This window comes from Nicrophorus vespilloides, unplaced genomic scaffold (assembly GCF_001412225.1).
Source record: "Nicrophorus vespilloides isolate i.1.1-1 unplaced genomic scaffold, Nicve_v1.0, whole genome shotgun sequence".
In the NCBI taxonomy this organism is placed as follows: domain Eukaryota; kingdom Metazoa; phylum Arthropoda; class Insecta; order Coleoptera; family Silphidae; genus Nicrophorus; species Nicrophorus vespilloides.
Genome location: NW_017097559.1, coordinates 1 through 17,621, shown reverse-complemented (window position 1 = coordinate 17,621; position 17,621 = coordinate 1). Strand labels below are relative to the sequence as shown.

The 17,621-nt window shown below is 33.8% G+C and overlaps 4 protein-coding genes across 4 annotated transcripts; 2 read left to right on the top strand and 2 right to left on the bottom strand.

Moving 5' to 3' along the window:
- Window positions 1-160: 160 nt before the first annotated feature.
- Window positions 161-1,993, bottom strand: LOC108560418 (esterase E4-like). The gene is made up of 4 exons (XM_017917949.1): window positions 1,814-1,993; window positions 1,470-1,752; window positions 1,045-1,418; window positions 161-988 (listed from the first exon to the last, which is right to left on the bottom strand). The coding sequence occupies exons 1-4, from the start codon at window positions 1,991-1,993 to the stop codon at window positions 203-205; spliced, it is 1,623 nt and encodes a 540-aa protein (XP_017773438.1). The 3' UTR covers window positions 161-202.
- A 2,915-nt stretch (window positions 1,994-4,908) lies between these two features.
- Window positions 4,909-9,101, top strand: LOC108560419. Its single transcript, XM_017917950.1, has 3 exons — window positions 4,909-5,280; window positions 5,907-6,047; window positions 6,115-9,101. Exons 1-3 carry the CDS (start codon window positions 5,130-5,132, stop codon window positions 9,045-9,047), a joined length of 3,225 nt encoding a protein of 1,074 aa, XP_017773439.1. The 5' UTR covers window positions 4,909-5,129; the 3' UTR covers window positions 9,048-9,101.
- A 1,469-nt stretch (window positions 9,102-10,570) lies between these two features.
- Window positions 10,571-13,381, bottom strand: LOC108560420 (protein lin-54 homolog). Its single transcript, XM_017917951.1, has 7 exons — window positions 13,264-13,381; window positions 12,626-13,024; window positions 12,371-12,568; window positions 11,888-12,312; window positions 11,673-11,831; window positions 11,071-11,616; window positions 10,571-11,018 (listed from the first exon to the last, which is right to left on the bottom strand). Exons 1-7 carry the CDS (start codon window positions 13,280-13,282, stop codon window positions 10,668-10,670), a joined length of 2,097 nt encoding a protein of 698 aa, XP_017773440.1. The 5' UTR covers window positions 13,283-13,381; the 3' UTR covers window positions 10,571-10,667.
- Window positions 13,382-14,363: 982 nt separating this feature from the next.
- On the top strand, window positions 14,364-16,646 carry LOC108560421 (low molecular weight phosphotyrosine protein phosphatase-like). The gene is made up of 4 exons (XM_017917953.1): window positions 14,364-14,448; window positions 15,769-15,959; window positions 16,013-16,180; window positions 16,233-16,646. The coding sequence occupies exons 1-4, from the start codon at window positions 14,397-14,399 to the stop codon at window positions 16,323-16,325; spliced, it is 504 nt and encodes a 167-aa protein (XP_017773442.1). The 5' UTR covers window positions 14,364-14,396; the 3' UTR covers window positions 16,326-16,646.
- Window positions 16,647-17,621: the final 975 nt, after the last annotated feature.

Below are 17,621 nucleotides of genomic sequence, written 5' to 3'. Positions count from 1 at the left end.
ATAATACCTAAAATTATACCAAACGCTGATGTAGATTATTAATACAGAAGAAGATAATTGTAAACAATATATATATGATTTTTATTAGATAACTTTTGTTAAATTTAATCATGATTAAAATTTAATAGATTTGTCCCATTAATACACACACATTCTCCGTTATATTTTTTTATATAAGCTACCCCAAATATTATCTAAATTATCAATATTGTCTGTTATATTTTTTATGTAAGCTATCCCAGAAATCAGCAAATTTAACATCCAAAATAGTATCATTTAACTGCTTATGATTCAAGACAAGACAATTCATTTCGTTGGAGTTGACCTTTTTCCAAACGACATTATCGAGATCAGCATTTTCTCCATCTGGTATTGGCTGACCGTATTTGGCAAAGTTTGTCCACATCTTCACCATTTTCTCGACAACCTTATCCTCCGTACTGCCAAGCTCTATATCTGCATTAAACGAATGCCTGAATATGTAACACAGCTCATCCATGTGTGCGGCTCCTTGGTACTTTGCCGTTTGCGGAATGGCATTTTTGAATAGGTTCAATTTGGTATCGGCTGTGAACTCGTACAGATACATTGGATAAGTACTTGCCCACTTCCTGACTAACTGAATTACAGGATACCTGAAGGAAATATCCGTCATTAACTGTAATAAATCGTAGTCGTATTTGACTGGCAAATTTCCTCCAAAGTAGAATTTCTTAACTTCTTCAATGACCTCGTTGAGGATATTCGGATCACCTTCGATTAGAGCGTGAGACATATCATTTTGCAATGTGTAATCGTGAGGAAAGCCGAACATTGTTTCTAATATCTCCACGAAAACTGCTTCCAGATTGTTGTAACCAATTATGTAAGGCATTCCGACGGACCACGGATCCTTCAGCATATCATAAGGCCCTGCCGTTAAGAAATGATCTTCTCCTGGACCTTCCACTACCAGACCACCATTCCACAACGATTGAGGTCTCGCAAGCTGAAATATAATATTATATGATTAAGCTTGTCTTATTACACTTTTCTTAAATTAACCCAAAACATTTCCTGCTGCGCTTGGAAGATATCGGTGTACGGTTTTTTACGCAACTCGTCTTCGATAATTTTCGGATCATTGCTCTCAATTCCCAATTTTGCAGCTAACTCCAATCCGGTATTTCTGTTTCCGAGCATCCAGGGTACCAGGGCGACTCCACTGTGCGAAATTCCTCTGTGGAAAAGTCCTTTGGACATTGGAGATACCATATGCAGATTTACAGCGACGCCGCCTGCACTTTCTCCAAAGATAGTAACAGAATCCTTATTTCCTCCAAACTTGTGAATGTTCCTTTGCACCCATTTCAAAGCGAACACTTGATCCTTCACACCATTGTTCTCAACTATATCGCTTCCTTCCAAATGCAAGAATCCTAAAAGAAAAACTCACTGAATTGTAATGAAATTAATACATTCCACTTTACCAAGTGCTCCTAATCTATAGTCGAAAGTGACCAAAACTACATCCTCTATCATTATATGATGCGGCCCAATTACATCGACACTGGAACTACCAAAGTAGAAGCCTCCTTCATGCAAATAAACCATGACGTGTTTAAGTTCTGACGGGTTAGGATCTTTCGTGTAAACGTTCATGTACACACAATCTTCTACACCAGTTTGAACCCCCAAGTGAGTATGTATGCACTTGGGCAGATCTACCGTTGCATCCCTTACACCTTCCCAGGGTTTAACTGGTTGAAGTGCCTAAAAAAAACAATTAAACATAAATTGCATTTTCTTTCAATCACCACAACAACAAATCTACCTTAAACCGTAGTGGTCCAAGTGGTGGTTCTGCATAAGGAATCGACATGAAGGCCAAAAAATCTTCGCCCTTGTAATTCTTCAAAGTAGCTCCTCTCAACTTTCCTCCCTCCGTTTCGACGATGTTCTCTTGTCCATCGCACAACGTCATAAACCCTAAAATTAAACAAAGGATAATCATTTTCCACTTCAACAATTGAACAATTTTCCCAGAAACAGAAGCATCTCGTATTTATAGCATTTTCCACTAAAATAATAAGCGTACATTTATAATATTTTAAATGAGTAAATAGATGGTATTAAACATTCAACCGAGCAATTATAGATGTAAATAATAATTTATTCAAATTATTTTATTGTTTAACTATAATTAACAATAAATTTGCCAATTCTACATAGACATTAGAATCATATTGCATGCAAATAATAATATTAATTAAGGTAGTAGAAATAAACACGATATTGAAAATAATTGTAATTAATTTAAAGATTATACAACGCGGACAAATTGCGACAAATTATAAAGCTGTTTCTTAAAATACAACTTAAGTAGCTTAAGTAATAATTCGAGAAGAGATTTTAGAATCTACGGTTTGGTTGAAGAGAAAACGAAAATATTGATAAAGAATGGATTGACAATTTCAATTTCATTGATATGGAAAAGGGACTCTTCAATTTACTCTTTAACTGGACAAGAATCTGTACTTTTTTAAATAGTTTATTTAAATTAAATTAAAAGGATTTAACAACTTATATATTTTGTTTTTATTTTAGAAACCTTCAAGTATAATTATAGTCAGTATTTACGTTATTTTATAATTGTTGCATATTATATTTAATAATGAAACCAATAATTAAGAAATCTATAATATTTCTGTATTTCCTATTATTGAAAAACTATTTATTTTCTATTCAGAAATGGTGTCAATAAAGTACAAACACAAATTATTATTAAATTAAATTTCTTGTCTTTTTTTGATGCAAAATCTAAAATAACATCATTAAAGTTTATGGAATTTTCTATCTTGCTTTCAATTAACAAACCAGCTAATCATGTGAAACGTTCTTGGCTTACTGTAGATCAAGTTTTAATCAAGAAAATGTACGCTCGGCTGAAGTCATAGTTACAAGTGTTATCAAAATTATTTGCAATGTAATTAATAAATTGGGATTTGCTTCAGAAATATTGTTTTTTTTTTTAAATATATTTTATTGTGTCAAGACTCGACAAACATAATCTTCAGGACATCATAATTTCTTCAAACACTTCTATTCTGTCTACATCTTCTTCTAAGTAGAGAGCAAATCTCTCAAATTTATGTATTTATTTTCCAATGATATGCAGCAAATCTAAGATCATCTAGCGACACATCGATTGAAAATCACTGCACTAACCAAATCAGTTGAGTGGATAATGAAGAAAAGGAAGTATTAAGTATAAACAGATGTTACTGATTTTCATCTATAAAATACTCATAATATAATTAATATTTAACTTAGACGATTAATTTATACAATTAAAATCGATTATGCAGCGGAAAAATTCCTAACTTATAAACTTTAATCATACACCGATAGATGAGTCTCAATTTGAAACACGTATTTGTAAGTCTGGTTGCATATAATAATAAATCAACAAGTTCAGACACATATAAATTGTAATAATAATTATTACAACGTTATTTATGTTTAGTTTTAAGGTAAACAAGTTAAGAATTTTTATATTATTAATCACTAATATGCTGGTTCCCCAATAGAGAGCAATACAAGAACTGGCTTTACCAGAATCACATTTCCAGAAGTACCGAAACTGTGGAGTAGACTTAAGTTAAGATAGATGTAGCAAAACGAGCTATACCAAATACTTTTGAAATGATCTTAATACAAATATCTATAAATGTTTCCTTCGACAACTTGGCCAACAAATGGCTTAACCATCAACTCAAGTGAGACCTATACAGAGCTTCTATCAAAGCTTAAACAAATATAATTATCAACATGATCTATTTAGATCATTTTGTCCATATTATACTTATTACATAGAAAGGTATATATTAAAAAAATATATAATTGTATAGGAATTATTCAATTCTTGTAAATGCTCGAAATGTAAATTGAAGACATTTAAATATGATGTAATGATATTTATCTAATAGTTAAGATATATACTAAATTTCTAAAAAAATATAAGTCAATTAATTAATTTAATTACTATTTAAAATCTATTGCATAACCGTATGATAAATATTTAAATAGAAAAGTGTCAACCTAACACTAAGACACTTCACTATTTTTAACAAAGATAATCAATTTGCTTTTAAATGATCATGTCACAGTGAGATAGCCTTTTTTGTACAAATTATTGTTTTAGAAGAGTAAATTTTTACCGGTCGCTGTATATAAAACAAGCAACTATATTTCTCAGAAATTAAAAATGAAATAAAGATGTAAATACTGAAAAAAACATTATAATTGAATGCACATGTGAAAGACATCAAAAAAAGATCGATTAATATTTTAACATTTTAGTTTTTAGTTAGGTAACTTGAATTAATACTTCACAATAATGTACTATATAACATTCTTCTGTTTTCTTCCCCTCTACCGAGAGTAGAAGAATGTAACTTAGCTCGCACTGTGTGGTGCATGTAGCCAATATATGCCTAATTAAAGACCAGATCCTTAAACATATCGCGAACAAATAAATAAATCCAAAATTTTGACTAAATTTATCAAAATGTAAGATTTGATAAGAGTGGAAGTATGCAACGCAGTCAAATATAAAGAAATGATTCTATGTATATTAAAGAATACTAATATAACTTAGATAATCATAAAACTCATTCGTTAATAGAAAGTGTAATAAGGAATACTGTTTTGATAATAGCTATATTCTGGATTTTTGTAAGACATTTCTAAAATTTAAATTATTGAGCGATAGTGGCGCATCACTTAGCGCTGCTGTTGAACTAATATTTGATTACTGCGCCACCACAGTAGCCAAACACAATATTTTCTATAAGCCCTGATCCCCCTACTACCGCTACCTGGAACGAGTCTTAGTTGGTGTGAGTCAGTCGCTTTTACGAACAGCAGTCATCACCGCCACTCGTCGAACAAGGGGAGAACTATGTTTTTGCATTGTGCTGCGATATGCATTATTATGATTGCTGAGGTTCGCGCACGATCAGTGCTGTGCTCAATTTGAAGCAACGACCTGTTGCTTGCTGTTGCTCATCATCGGCGGAAGTCTGGCAAGTTCGAAGACAGTCCAGTCCGTACTATAGAGGAGAGTGTTACTGCCGTTGGTGAGGACGATGGATACAGCTGGGGCGAATGCGGAAGAAGTGAATGCGCCGAATTGGCTTAGGGAGCTGGAGGCGAAAAGGGAGAGGAGGTTGAAAGCAAGGCTGGGCCACGAAGCCGGCGCCGGTTCTCCATGTCTTAAATGCCAGTCCGGATGTCCAGGTCAGTAACACAATGATATACGCACTAGTCGCAGTCTATGTACCAATAAAATCAATGAAGACGAGATCCTACTTGAGGGGATTGAGTCATCATCGTCCGTGACTCATGTATGTTATTGCTCTCCTTTTGTTACATTCAAAGAAAACTTTCCATGTCGAGGAAGACAGATCAATCAAGTACAAACCAAATATTATTGTTTATGACACATTTTAATTTAAATATAGCAATAACTAATAATACTCATTATTATTTTACATCAAAACATCAGATTGCTTTTAATCTTATATAATAAAAATGCACTGTTTCTGAAAAATATGATATAAATTTTATTTAACTATCTTTAAACGAATTTTTAAAATAATGTACTTTAGATAAGATTTGATAAAAGCTTTAATCATTTCTTAAAGATTTACAAACTTAATTATAATATTAATGAATTTATATAAAAATAGGATGTTTAGAAATATTTTAATTCTATCATTAATTAATTGAAACATTAAAAGTATTATCACTAAGATTTGTAAATCGTATATTAAAAGAAAATTAGCTGATCGTAATTAATGTGTGTCAATAAAACAAATATTCCGAAATAATTAGTTATATAAATATTGTTATTTGATTTTCAGGTCTAGATTTACATTTTTGGCGTAAAATTTGCAAAAGCTGCAAATGCGGCAAAGAAAACCATGATGTCCACGACGACGATCTGCATGGATGGGCTCAATTCCAATTGTTGGGTAGCAAACCCCGAACGCCGCAAAGATTTGGTGAGCATATAGTTCATTCGATGCAAATTACAAATGTATAAAACTTATTTTTCTATTTGTTAATTAGTATTACCGGGGAAGAAAGATGAGGTGGTTTTGGATTGGGCGCCGAAAGGATCTAAAGAAGCTGTAGAAAGTTACTTGCGCGATATTCCTACAGAAATGCTACCAATCAAGGGTTCGAAGGCGGCAAAAGATCGAAAGTTGCTTCTACAAAAACAGATGCCTATGCACGATCTGGATCCTACCCTCTGCGACGCATTGACAGAAGACGAAACGAAGAAAATGGGCGATTACGTAAAGCATCTCCAGGATCACAGCGTCGGTGTCGGCAAGCTGGTTGCTGTTGATGCTAAATTAATTACAAACAAAATGAGCGGCCAGATGAGCTGCGTCGAGGTGGCACATTTGAAGCCGATGAATATTAGCCATGGCTTGGAGAAGATGTCGATAAAACCACGTAAACATGATTACGAGAATATTGATGCATTTGGAAAACCCAAATTGGAGGCAGAATTGGAGAAGCTCCAGCAGATAAACGATTGCCTAAGCAATCCCGCGCAGGCTTTGTATGGCATGTTATTAGATAAAAGCAGCGTTCCTTTGAAAGATCACCATGGAAATCCTATAAAAACAACTCTCGATTACTATGGTAACCCTATCATAGATTCCACTATTCTAGAACTTATAGGACCTCTGGCTAAAGCAGAATACGCTCTACTCTTGGACAAGAATTGCGCGCCAATTTTGGATTCTCAAGGATTACCAATCAAAAATGTCATTGCACAAGCCACAGAACCAGTTATATTAGATAAATTCGGAAACCGTGTCCGTCCACAGATGGCCTTGTTACTCGATGGCAGCAAAGCTCCGATGAAAGACCAAGCGAACTCACCGATCAAAGTTCCTTTGGATGCGTACTCTCAGCCCATTATCCCTAGGAATTTCAACCAAGTGCCTAAGTTTGCTAAAATCTTGGATAAAAATGGTGCCAGCATTATCGATCATAAAGGGGATCCGATGATATATGACTTACTGAAGCCTAGCGGATTTAAATTTGAAAGACCATCCAAATTTGCTAAACTGCTCGATAAGAATCGCCATCCTATTATGCATGGAGGCAATCTCCTTGTTACGAATTTGGATCCATTTGGAACTCCGATCTTGTCTGATTCTATAATCGAAAAGTTAGGAAACGTTAGACCGCAATTCGCATCCATGCTGGATGCTCATGGAAAGGAAATCAACGTGGAGAAGCCACTTGACGTCAAGGATCCAATCTATGATAAATTTGGCAAAGAGATCAGGGTCAAGTATGGTTTGTTGTTGAAAGATGATGCACCGATTCGGGATGCATTAGGAAAACCAGTGGGTGTTCAGTTGGACGCTTTCCGAAGACCGATAATTGATTCGGCAGTTTTAGAGAAGATTGGTTTCAAAAAACCTGAATATTCGATGCCGCTTCACGCCAACGGCGCTCCGATCTTGGACAACTCCGGCAAGGTGATCAAAGACCCAATATTAGTGGACGATAATGCAGGTACTTTACAGAAAGGGTTACTTCTGGATGGCAACTTGCAAGTTATCAAAGATCCGTACGGCAAAAGAATCAAGGTAGATTACGATGAAAACGGAAAAGCAATTTTGGATTTGAATCAGGTGATCAACAAAAAGCCAGAGTTTGTGTTAGGGCTAAACGAGAATTTGGGTCCCATTTACGATGATTTCGGTAATCCTAAGATTGATAAACTGGAAGTGAACAGAGATAAATTTGGAAACGAGATTGAGCCCATATTTGGCGTTCTGCTCGATGCTCAGAAGGAACCAATTTTGGATGCTTCAAATTCTCCGATCATGGTTGATTTGGATGGACTTAAACGGCCTATATATGATCACAATTTGAAACCCAAATACGTAAAACTGCTCGACAGAAATGGAGCACCTATTTATAATGCGATTAAGCCGATTCGCACGCAACCGAAATACGCACAAATTGATGGGGTTAATGTCAATTTAGATGCAGCTTTGAAACCGATCATCGATGAGAACACTCTGAACAAGCTAGGTAAGAAGTTGCCAAAGGAAGCAATTTATTTGGACGAAGCTGGGAATATAGTTTACGACGATTATGGTAGACCGAGGACCGTTGCAATAGATACAGCAAATCAAAATTCCGGTGCAGCCAGTGCCCTTCTATTAGATCAGAACTTTGCGCCAATTTTGGATCAAAACGAGCCTATTAAACTGAAGTTAGACGCAGTTAAAAGGCCAATCATTGATAATTCTATATGCGAGAGGGTGGGCTTCAAGGAACCTCAATTCATTATGTTCCTAGATGAGAATAATGAGCCTTTATTAGATAATTATGGGCAAATCGTGCACGAAAAGATTCCGGAGGAGAGCGATGTGAAGGCTGAGGTCGAGGTTGAGACCAAATCGAATTGTCACAGATGCAAAAAGGTATTGAATGACAATGCGATCGAAATCGATAGGTGCTCTTCGATGTGGCACGTCGAATGCTTCAAGTGCGCCGGATGTAACCAAAGTTTAGCGGATTTCGTCTACTGCTACGATGATGAGAGCGACGACGTGTATTGTTTAAGAGATTACGCAAAGATTAGAGGTATTCCTCGATGTAATGCGTGTGATGAATTGATTCTGTGCAAGGAGTATTGCCTGGCACAGCACGAGACCTACCACGTCAAGCATTTCTGCTGCTTTGAATGTGATTCACAGTTGGCCGGTAATAACTATCTCGTGGAGAACAAACAACCCGTATGTCTCGAGTGCTACGATAAGTTGATGGCCGATAAATGTGCTAAATGCTTACGGGTCATCGGTGCAGAAGAGCAAGGGGTAAACATAAAAGGATCGCACTTTCATGCGACAGATGATTGCTTCAGATGCCAAACATGCAGCAAGCCACTACTCAACAGTAAAATGCTCTTCAAGGACATGAAACTGTACTGTTCTTCCCCCTGTTACCATAACGATAAATAATATCCTATTTTGATAAACAGTATAACATATACAATATTTTTGTAAGGAGCTAGTGCCATTTATAAATGTTATCATATATATATATATATCTTTATATAATATATTATAGAACTAATATACCTTTTATTAATTATAAATACAATTTGTTTAAATTGTTACCCTATATATTTTTTCCTGAAAGATCCATGCATTTATTTTATTTTTCCTTCTGCGCCTGACTTTTATTGTTCTTTAATCTTTATTGACAGTCGATAACGCTTCTATCTGTGATATTTATTGACATAGCCGTTTGTTTGATCGGTTGCTCTATATTTGTCTTTGATAGTTTCTACACAGATTACTCACTACAGTAAATTTAAACAGATATATAACTTACGTAATAATATTATAAGATCTTAAGATCGACTTTTCTATTTAAAAAGTCTCGTTTTACACGTGTTTTCATTTAAAATTAATAATTATTCACTTCTATATCTTAAGACAATCATTGCTCTAAAAAGAAACATTGGTTATCATTTATTATTAATTTAAAAACAAAAATTAAATGTAACGAATATAAACATATATTTACTAAATTTTCTTCAATAGATAATATTTAACAAGTTTATCATTACAAATTAATAGCGTATTATATAATCAACGTAAATGAATAAATGTAAAAAATCAATGTCATTTCTATAAGGTACGATAAAATCTATACTTTTGATATATTGATTGAAAATGTAAATAATTTATGTAAATTGTTCTATTTAAAAGAAAATTTCGCATTGAATCATAATAAACAAAATTTTTAAATAAATTATATTGAATGCACAAATAAAATAATATTTCAATAATTGAAATATTTTTCTTTCATTTAAGAAAATTGTTTATAGAACAAAATAAAATATTGGAAGACAGTTTACGTATAGTTAAGTAATAAAGTTCATAGTGATTATATTTTTTAATATATTTAAAATATGAAAGAATTTACTTTTAGGACGGTCGGAACTACAAGAAATGCTATTACATTTTTTTAAAATTATTTATATTTTGTACGTATCTATAAAACAATCTTACAGTGTATTCACTCTTTCTCCCATATATTGTTTTTTTTATATAGCAAGGGACTGTCTTCGCTAATGGCTAAATTCGAAATAGCAAAAATATTATATTACAATCAGATAATTACTAATTCTTATACATTAGCTGATTTTCGGTACAAATATTTTAACTCTTAACAATAACATTGCTTAAAACATTTTGTACATGCAAGATATTCCTAAGATTCAATTAATATAAACGCTCCCGTGGATTATATATAAATGTTTTATAAAGTTGTTGGAAACCATACTAGATCAATTTCGATAGTTCTAAATACTAAACAATACCTCTTAAAACGAAGAAAAAAAATAGAGAAAATCATATTTTATCAAGTACACAAAATTTCAAAGATTTGGTCACTTTATAATAATAAACGCAATGGACATGCAAAATATTAAATTAATAATTATTAAAAAAAAAAATAAAGTCTTACATCAACATATCGCGATTTGTATAATAAAAAAAAATTGTATATGAAATGAAAGTTAAATCCGTGCATTAAGCTTAATAAAATGATTAAAATTGCTATGGCTAGTTTCAAGGGCTTTTACTTATCGAACAATCGATAATTTGCTTGAGACATCTACCAAATTCGTCTAGGATCTGTTTCGTCGTTAAGTCCTCTTCTTGGTCGCACTCCTCAGCATTGTTGCACAATGTGAGCAAACACTGTGTGGTAGCTTCAATCACCTCGGTCGTAACATAATTGAAGGCGTGTTTGATTACAGGCGATTTCTTCGTGCGGTTCGAGTACGATAAACTCCTCTTCGGACTCGCAGCGTAACTCGAATCAGACAATATTGACGATCGTGAACTACTCTTCTCCATCGTGTCTTCAAAGTTTCGACAGCCAATACATTTGCATATACCGGAACACGGAATTTTAGCCTAGAAAAACTAAATTTAGTAAGAAAATTATATATTTAACGACAGATCATACCTCGTAGCATTCGCAGTAGTTTTTAAGACAGCCAGACCGTTTGCAGTTGCACCCCTTCGTGTGTTTTCGGATAGCGCCGTCTGTGGTGTCTTTAGCTTTACCGATTTTTGGCCGGAACGCGTTCGGATTTCGCTCGAGGCAATTCTTGATCGCCCTTTGTCGATGTTCCTCGAAGTCCAAATTGTTGTAACAATTCATGCAATTGCACATGTAACAGAACTCGCCGTTCGCAAAACAATCGCAATATAGCTTCAAGCATTGAGATTTCGTGCAATTGCAAGGCTTTCTCGGTCTCATTCCGTTCGTCTCCATTGGTGTCTCCTGTTTTATATTCGGTACAATTGCATCTCCGGTGGAAGTGGATGCCGATGATTTGGTAGTAGTTGCGATATTTCTCATTGAAGGGATTGCAACTTTCAATGTAGCTTGTGGTCGTGTGTAGGTGGGTAAAAGCATTTGAGTGCTCGAACTACTAAGTGTACCAACTGGACGGACGGTAGTTGTAGTTTTCAATTTCTGACTAATCGTGGCTGTCTTACTAATCGTCTATAAAAAAATAGTTATTTTCAATTTGCACATTATAAAGATAACAAGCAACAAACCTTTAATTCCGATAGAACCAAATTTGCGTTTTTAAGCAAATTACCAGTTGTAGTTATAGGAATTACCTTGGTGCCGAGAGCCGGAGCTTTCGTTGTCTGTATACTCGCCACAGTTGTAGTCTCCGCTTGAGAGGGAGTAATAAACTTAATATATTGCATCTAAAAGCAAATTAATTATTATAAAAAAAAAATCCTTAAAATATCATTCAACTAACCCCTTTGCCAGGTATATTAATTTGGTGCAATCCACCAGCAATTGCTTGTGTTCCAGCTACTTGAATTATTTGACTTGGAATCACTGTTGTTGTGCTTGAAACATTTGTAGGTTTGATATAAATACGTTGAGTAAGTTTCCCAGCAGCAACTGATGTTTGTGGTGCGGGCAATATTTTGGTGGGAGATCGAACTTGCGGCACAATTTTAATGGGTTTCGACGTCTGACCTTTGTTTAAAATAATTTGCTTGCCACCACCTTGAGGTATAATCTTTGTCCCACTTATTAAACCCATCTGTTGAGCTTGTGCCAGTGTTAAAGTTTTTGTAGCTGTGGTTGTTGTACTGACCGGAGTCTGTATAATCTTTAGCTGTGCTTGAGGCTCAGACTTTTGCACCAAAACAATCTGTTGTCCAGCTTTCGCTTCTAAAATAAAATAAAATTAATATTAAATTAAATTTAAGTATAAACTTTTTCATTTTACCAAACGTTTTTGCAGGTTTAGGCACTTGTGATATAACTTTTTTCATAACCAGTTGTTTTGGCTGTACTACTGATATTGTACTTGTTGCTACTTTTGAAGTACCCGTCTTCATTGTAACAGGTTTTGCCATTTGTAAATTAGCCAAGCTGATGCCTTGGCTCGTACTTAATAGTTTGATTTGCTGGCCAGGTGCAGCTCCTCCAAAAATATTTTCGTGTTAAAAACAAACAATTAAATAAATATAAAAATAAATACCTTGTACAACCAATAGTTGTTGTCCTGGTAATGTTTTGAAAGACAGTGGGACTTTTGCAGGTTTAGGGGCTATAGACAATGGTCGCAGTGGTGGCACCGTTGACTTTGATTTTATCTCTATCTGAATTTTTTCTTCTTCTTTATGCAACAACTCCCCCATTTCTTCAGATTCAATAACAGCAATTTCTTCATCATCATTTCCAACTGCACTTGTCGATAGCACATAACTATATCCACTAGGCAAGTTCGTTTGTGTCTCTAATTCTACTTCACCATGCTCATAATCCTGTAGATCCTCCGAGAACACCTCCAACTCAGAGGTAAGATTGCTGTGGTTCAAACTATCCCCATCAATTGTAATGTTTTGCACAATGGACTCAACTGTTGCCTCACTATCATCTAAAACAGAACACCAAATATTACATAACCTGATAGGCTGGGAAGAAACAAAACGAAACCAGGCGGAATTAAACAAATGAATTCAAATGTATTTCGACATTTTGAATTTTTGAAACGTCAATTGCGCCTTGGAATTTTCCTCAGGCCTCTTATGGAGCCAAGACTTTTGAAAATCATACCAATTTAATGCATGCTACCAATATTCTATATACGAAAGCAATATGAAATTGAACTATTACCTTTTTGCACGAAAGACATGGTGATTTATTGAGCCGTTTCCTTAATGAAAAACCAATGAAAATTATGAAAATATATTTAAAACACAAACAACGTAAATTTCAGCTTGGCCAATGAAGTTAGCACCTATCACATTGACCTGTCAATTTTCAAAAATGGACGCACCTAATCTCCAACAAACGAGAATTCATTTTTAATTAACTTACTATTTTGAAGAAGTACACGTGATTTTATAAAACGAAATAAAATATATCTTGTTGTTTAATCTATAATCTATGACTACTTTAAAGAGCGATCATTATAAATGTCGTGAAACACTGATTTTATAATGTTGGTGACCCTGAGAATTTATTGCATTTGCCGCATTTTTTTTTAATTATATGTCCTTTGATTAAATCATTCATTAATATTAAAATATTAATAAATTCTGAAAGTAAATGCAGTATTATACTATAGGAAACAACACTTTTAAAGATTCTTCTCAATTATTTACTTTTTGTCAAACTGCAATGAAGTTAGTTACGTATATTTGTCTGGTGTATGAGAGCACGAGTACACGTTGATTAATTAAACTATTACTAATATTACCTTATAGTATTCAAAGATTTTTTTATTATATAATTAAAACAAGTCAATTTTGTCATGATGTTTACATTTTTCAATTTACAATTATTTCTAGACTACCCAATTTGACCTACTCGATACTTAATTATATATTGATATATGAACTTGTGTTTTTTTTTTAATTTTAAAGATAACTATTTTTTTTTAAAGATACTTTTATACATTTCCTTATCAATTTGTGTAGGTTGGGTTACATAACAAACTGTTGACTTTATATTATACAGTGTGTTCCTTATTACTGTTTTTATAGATGCAACTGTGGCTGTTCGCTTGATCATCATATTTTATTTGTATTGATCAGGCTCAAAAATTCTATATAGTGAATTATAAGAATGAACAGCAAGAATGTCCCTCTACCAACATCAGTTCGGTCTCTGATTAGGTCCAAAAATGTAAAAAATTGTACGTGTCTTTTAAAATTTGTTAAGAGTGCAAAAGTATCGCTATAGGCCACCCATTACACGTGCAGTTCCCTAAATCCAAATATTAATCTATATCAGGGGTGGCCAACATGTCTATAGCGATCGATCAGTCGATCACGAAGCCACTTATATATAAATATAGTATGTATTTCACACATTACCCCTCACGTAGACTACGCTATGACAAATCGATCGCGACACATTTACAAGAGCAAAATTAGATCTTCTGTACATAAAAGTTGGCCACCCCTGATTTATATTATCCATCCGAAGTCTCTCCTTATACTGAAACAGGGTTTTCCCCTAACTTAAGCTAGATTAGATAAATTATCATTCAACAAAGGCAGTTGTTGCGAAATTGTGCAAGATGTCCGAAACTGTAATAAGAATAAGTACTAAGCAGGTGATTACTCTTCCTGACATTTCATCATTAAATAAAGAAGTCGGAAAGAATAAGCGTTATGACAAGAAGAAAGTTTTATTTGTTTGCTTAGGTAAATATGAAAGCATTTTTATGATTATCGATAGATTTCTTGAAATTTTGCATATTTTTCTTTATTTCATTTACTTTTGTTACTTATATATAGTAAAACTAATACTAATATTAATGTAATTAACTTTAACAGCAATCATTTTGTCGTGTCCCGGGGTTAAGAAATCCGTGGATTATCTCGTAGTTATGTCGTTGCGGAGTCTTAGAGGGGTTTATGAATATTAAATGCAATATTCTTAATTAACTTTATTATACACATCAGAGTTTTATTGAGAAGTCAACTAAACAATTGTTGATCTCAGGTATTATTAACTAAGAGTTACATTCTCCTCTTAAGTTAGTGTTTATGAAGTAAGTGCTCTTCCTTGGACTCTCCCAAGTAGGACTTCTTCTCAGTTCGACCTTTAGCTAAGACTTCTTTTCTCCTCGGTCCCCTGACTAAGACTAAATTATATAATACAAAAATGTGTTCATTTCAAAAAGGGGCCGCGTGGGAATAAAGGGTTTGACCTTGTGGAAAAGCGTTTCTTTATCTAAGTTTTATGATCCTGCCCAAATATTTAGGGGCTGCAAAAGGCTGTTAAGTGGTGATGCAATAGACGCAACTATATGATTTAATGTGTAACCGTCGTTCAGAATATTCCACAAGTTATTCTAAATATTCACGCACAAGTATCCGTTTGTATATTTGATGGATACATTAAATATGATTTGTAATAATTAAGAGGAAAGTCATGGCTTTAACAAATATACATATTAGTTATACAATAGATGACAATAAATTGGTCTGCCACTACAATTTATTGATAACAAACGAATTAATTAATACCCACAGTTGTATTCTTATTCCCTATTGGTATTCATAAGTTGAAAAAGTATTTTGTATGAATTAAGTCAAAATGTTTTATTACGTTTTGCTTAAATGTTATATTAATAATGCTAGATTATTGTTTAAATATCCATTTCAGAGAATATCTGTAGATCGCCAATTGCCGAAGCTGTCCTTATATATTTGATAGAAAAGCAATATCTTTGCACTCTATGGTATGTAGATAGTGCAGCTCTTGGAGAAGGTCACGTTGATTCTTTGCCTGATCCAAGGGCTATTCAGACATTGAGAAAGCATTCCGCCGCTAGATATCTTCATCGCGCTAGACAGGTATTAAACATTACAATAGTAAAATATTAATTGTTAATATTATTCTTATTTAGATTCATCCAAGTGACTTTGTTAAATACGATTACATTTTCGGCATGGACCTGAACAACATCTCTGCTTTGAAAAGTCAAGCAAAGGAAGTTCAAAACAGTAAAGCTAAAATTTTATTGTTAGGTGATTATGATCCACAAGGTGAACGCATCATACGGGACCCATACAACGTAAGAAATGAGTGTATTCATTGAACCTCTTAAATAATTTGTTTGATTACAGGATGACGATTTGAACGGATTTGAGCAATGTTACCAACAATGCATGCGATGCTGTAACGCTTTTCTTGAGCAAAATCCCCACACTACGGGGTAGTCTGGCGAATTTGCCTTTCCATTTCTAATAACTCGTCAATCTCCAAATCAATCTGAAACAGACCACTTGTTAATAAACCATTTATTTTCTTGTAATCTCTCCCAGACATGATACGTTTCTAGTATCTCCTGTTGTTAATAGGATTGAAGAAGTCTAAAAACATTACATGCCCTACAAAAATAGTCCAAGTATTAAATAATAACGATCGGTTTGTTAAACATGTTTAAATTGCCTTCAATGCGAGTTTTGAAAATAGACCCAAACTTAGCTTGCGATTCAAACTTTTCTCGCTTTCTTCATCATAGTCGAATTCAGCATCTGCATCACATTTACTAAATCTGTTTTTTTTTTCTGATAGAATCTAATTCTAAAAATATAAATAAATATATGTACTTTAAACAAATACAATGTTTTTACCTTTTATATCCTTGTCTTCAGCCATACGGTAATTCAATGCCTATTCTTGTTTACGTTGTGGTATAACTTTGTAAATCATGCTAGTCGCAAGGCGATTACCACAAGCATCAGAGCAATATTTAGACCCATACCTAGCACTATTTGTGCAACTAGGGCCGGATTGGTGCGATTGCGCCAGAAGAACTAAAAAAATAAGCTCTGACAGATTCTAAGATTAATGATACATCTATTGATATTGTGAAGGAAGCAGACTTAAACTGTAATATGTTAGTCAAAGAAATGGACGCTCTAAAATCTATTCTTTCATCAAAATATATCCAACATCCATTTAAAAATTTTTCAAGACAGAGCTACAGCATTTCTAAACCTATTTATTGCCCTTAGAATATATTTAACAATTCTGGAGAGAGATCATTTTTTAGATTAAAACTTATAAAAAAAAAACTATCTAAGATCGACAATGACTCAGCATAGATTAAGCAGTTTAGTGATCATGCCTATGAAGAACAGATTTTTTGCGAAGTACATGTAAAACACCTCTATAGGGATTATGGCAGTCGGGATTTTGACATAGTCGGGATTTCGATACACTCGGGATTTCGAACATCGGGATTGTGATTGCCTCGATTAAACTATTACTAATGTTGCCTTAAAGCAGCGTTTTCCAAACTGTGAGGCGCGCCTCCCTGGGGAGGCGCAAATATTAGTAGCAGTGAGCAATTTTCCTAATATCTGCTAAACTATAGATACATTCCTGTGCTCTTATCCATATTGCTGTAATACGCTTTTAAAGTTGAAAAATTGAAATTAGAACGTTCGAAAACAGGTTTCTACATTTCATTGATTTATCTCGAAAACTATAATAGATAGAATTAATCC

Excerpts from the sequence above, each read along its gene's own strand:
- LOC108560418 (XM_017917949.1), bottom strand. The coding sequence starts at position 1,993 with ATGATTATCCTTTGTTTAATTTTAGGGTTTATGACGTTGTGCGATGGA. Across the intron at positions 1,753-1,813 it reads TTGGACCACTACGGTTTAAG|GCACTTCAACCAGTTAAACC; the intron begins GTAGATTTGTTG and ends TGTTTTTTTTAG. Across the intron at positions 989-1,044 it reads CGCAGCAGGAAATGTTTTGG|CTTGCGAGACCTCAATCGTT; the intron begins GTTAATTTAAGA and ends ATTATATTTCAG.
- LOC108560419 (XM_017917950.1), top strand. The coding sequence starts at position 5,130 with ATGGATACAGCTGGGGCGAATGCGGAAGAAGTGAATGCGCCGAATTGG. Across the intron at positions 5,281-5,906 it reads ATGCCAGTCCGGATGTCCAG|GTCTAGATTTACATTTTTGG; the intron begins GTCAGTAACACA and ends TTTGATTTTCAG. Across the intron at positions 6,048-6,114 it reads CCGAACGCCGCAAAGATTTG|TATTACCGGGGAAGAAAGAT; the intron begins GTGAGCATATAG and ends TTTGTTAATTAG.
- LOC108560420 (XM_017917951.1), bottom strand. Across the intron at positions 12,569-12,625 it reads ACAACTATTGGTTGTACAAG|GAGCTGCACCTGGCCAGCAA; the intron begins GTATTTATTTTT and ends ATATTTTTGGAG. Across the intron at positions 11,617-11,672 it reads TGGTTCTATCGGAATTAAAG|ACGATTAGTAAGACAGCCAC; the intron begins GTTTGTTGCTTG and ends ATTTTTTTATAG.
- LOC108560421 (XM_017917953.1), top strand. The coding sequence starts at position 14,397 with ATGTCTATAGCGATCGATCAGTCGATCACGAAGCCACTTATATATAAA. Across the intron at positions 14,449-15,768 it reads GCCACTTATATATAAATATA|AGAATATCTGTAGATCGCCA; the intron begins GTATGTATTTCA and ends TATCCATTTCAG. Across the intron at positions 15,960-16,012 it reads ATCTTCATCGCGCTAGACAG|ATTCATCCAAGTGACTTTGT; the intron begins GTATTAAACATT and ends ATTCTTATTTAG.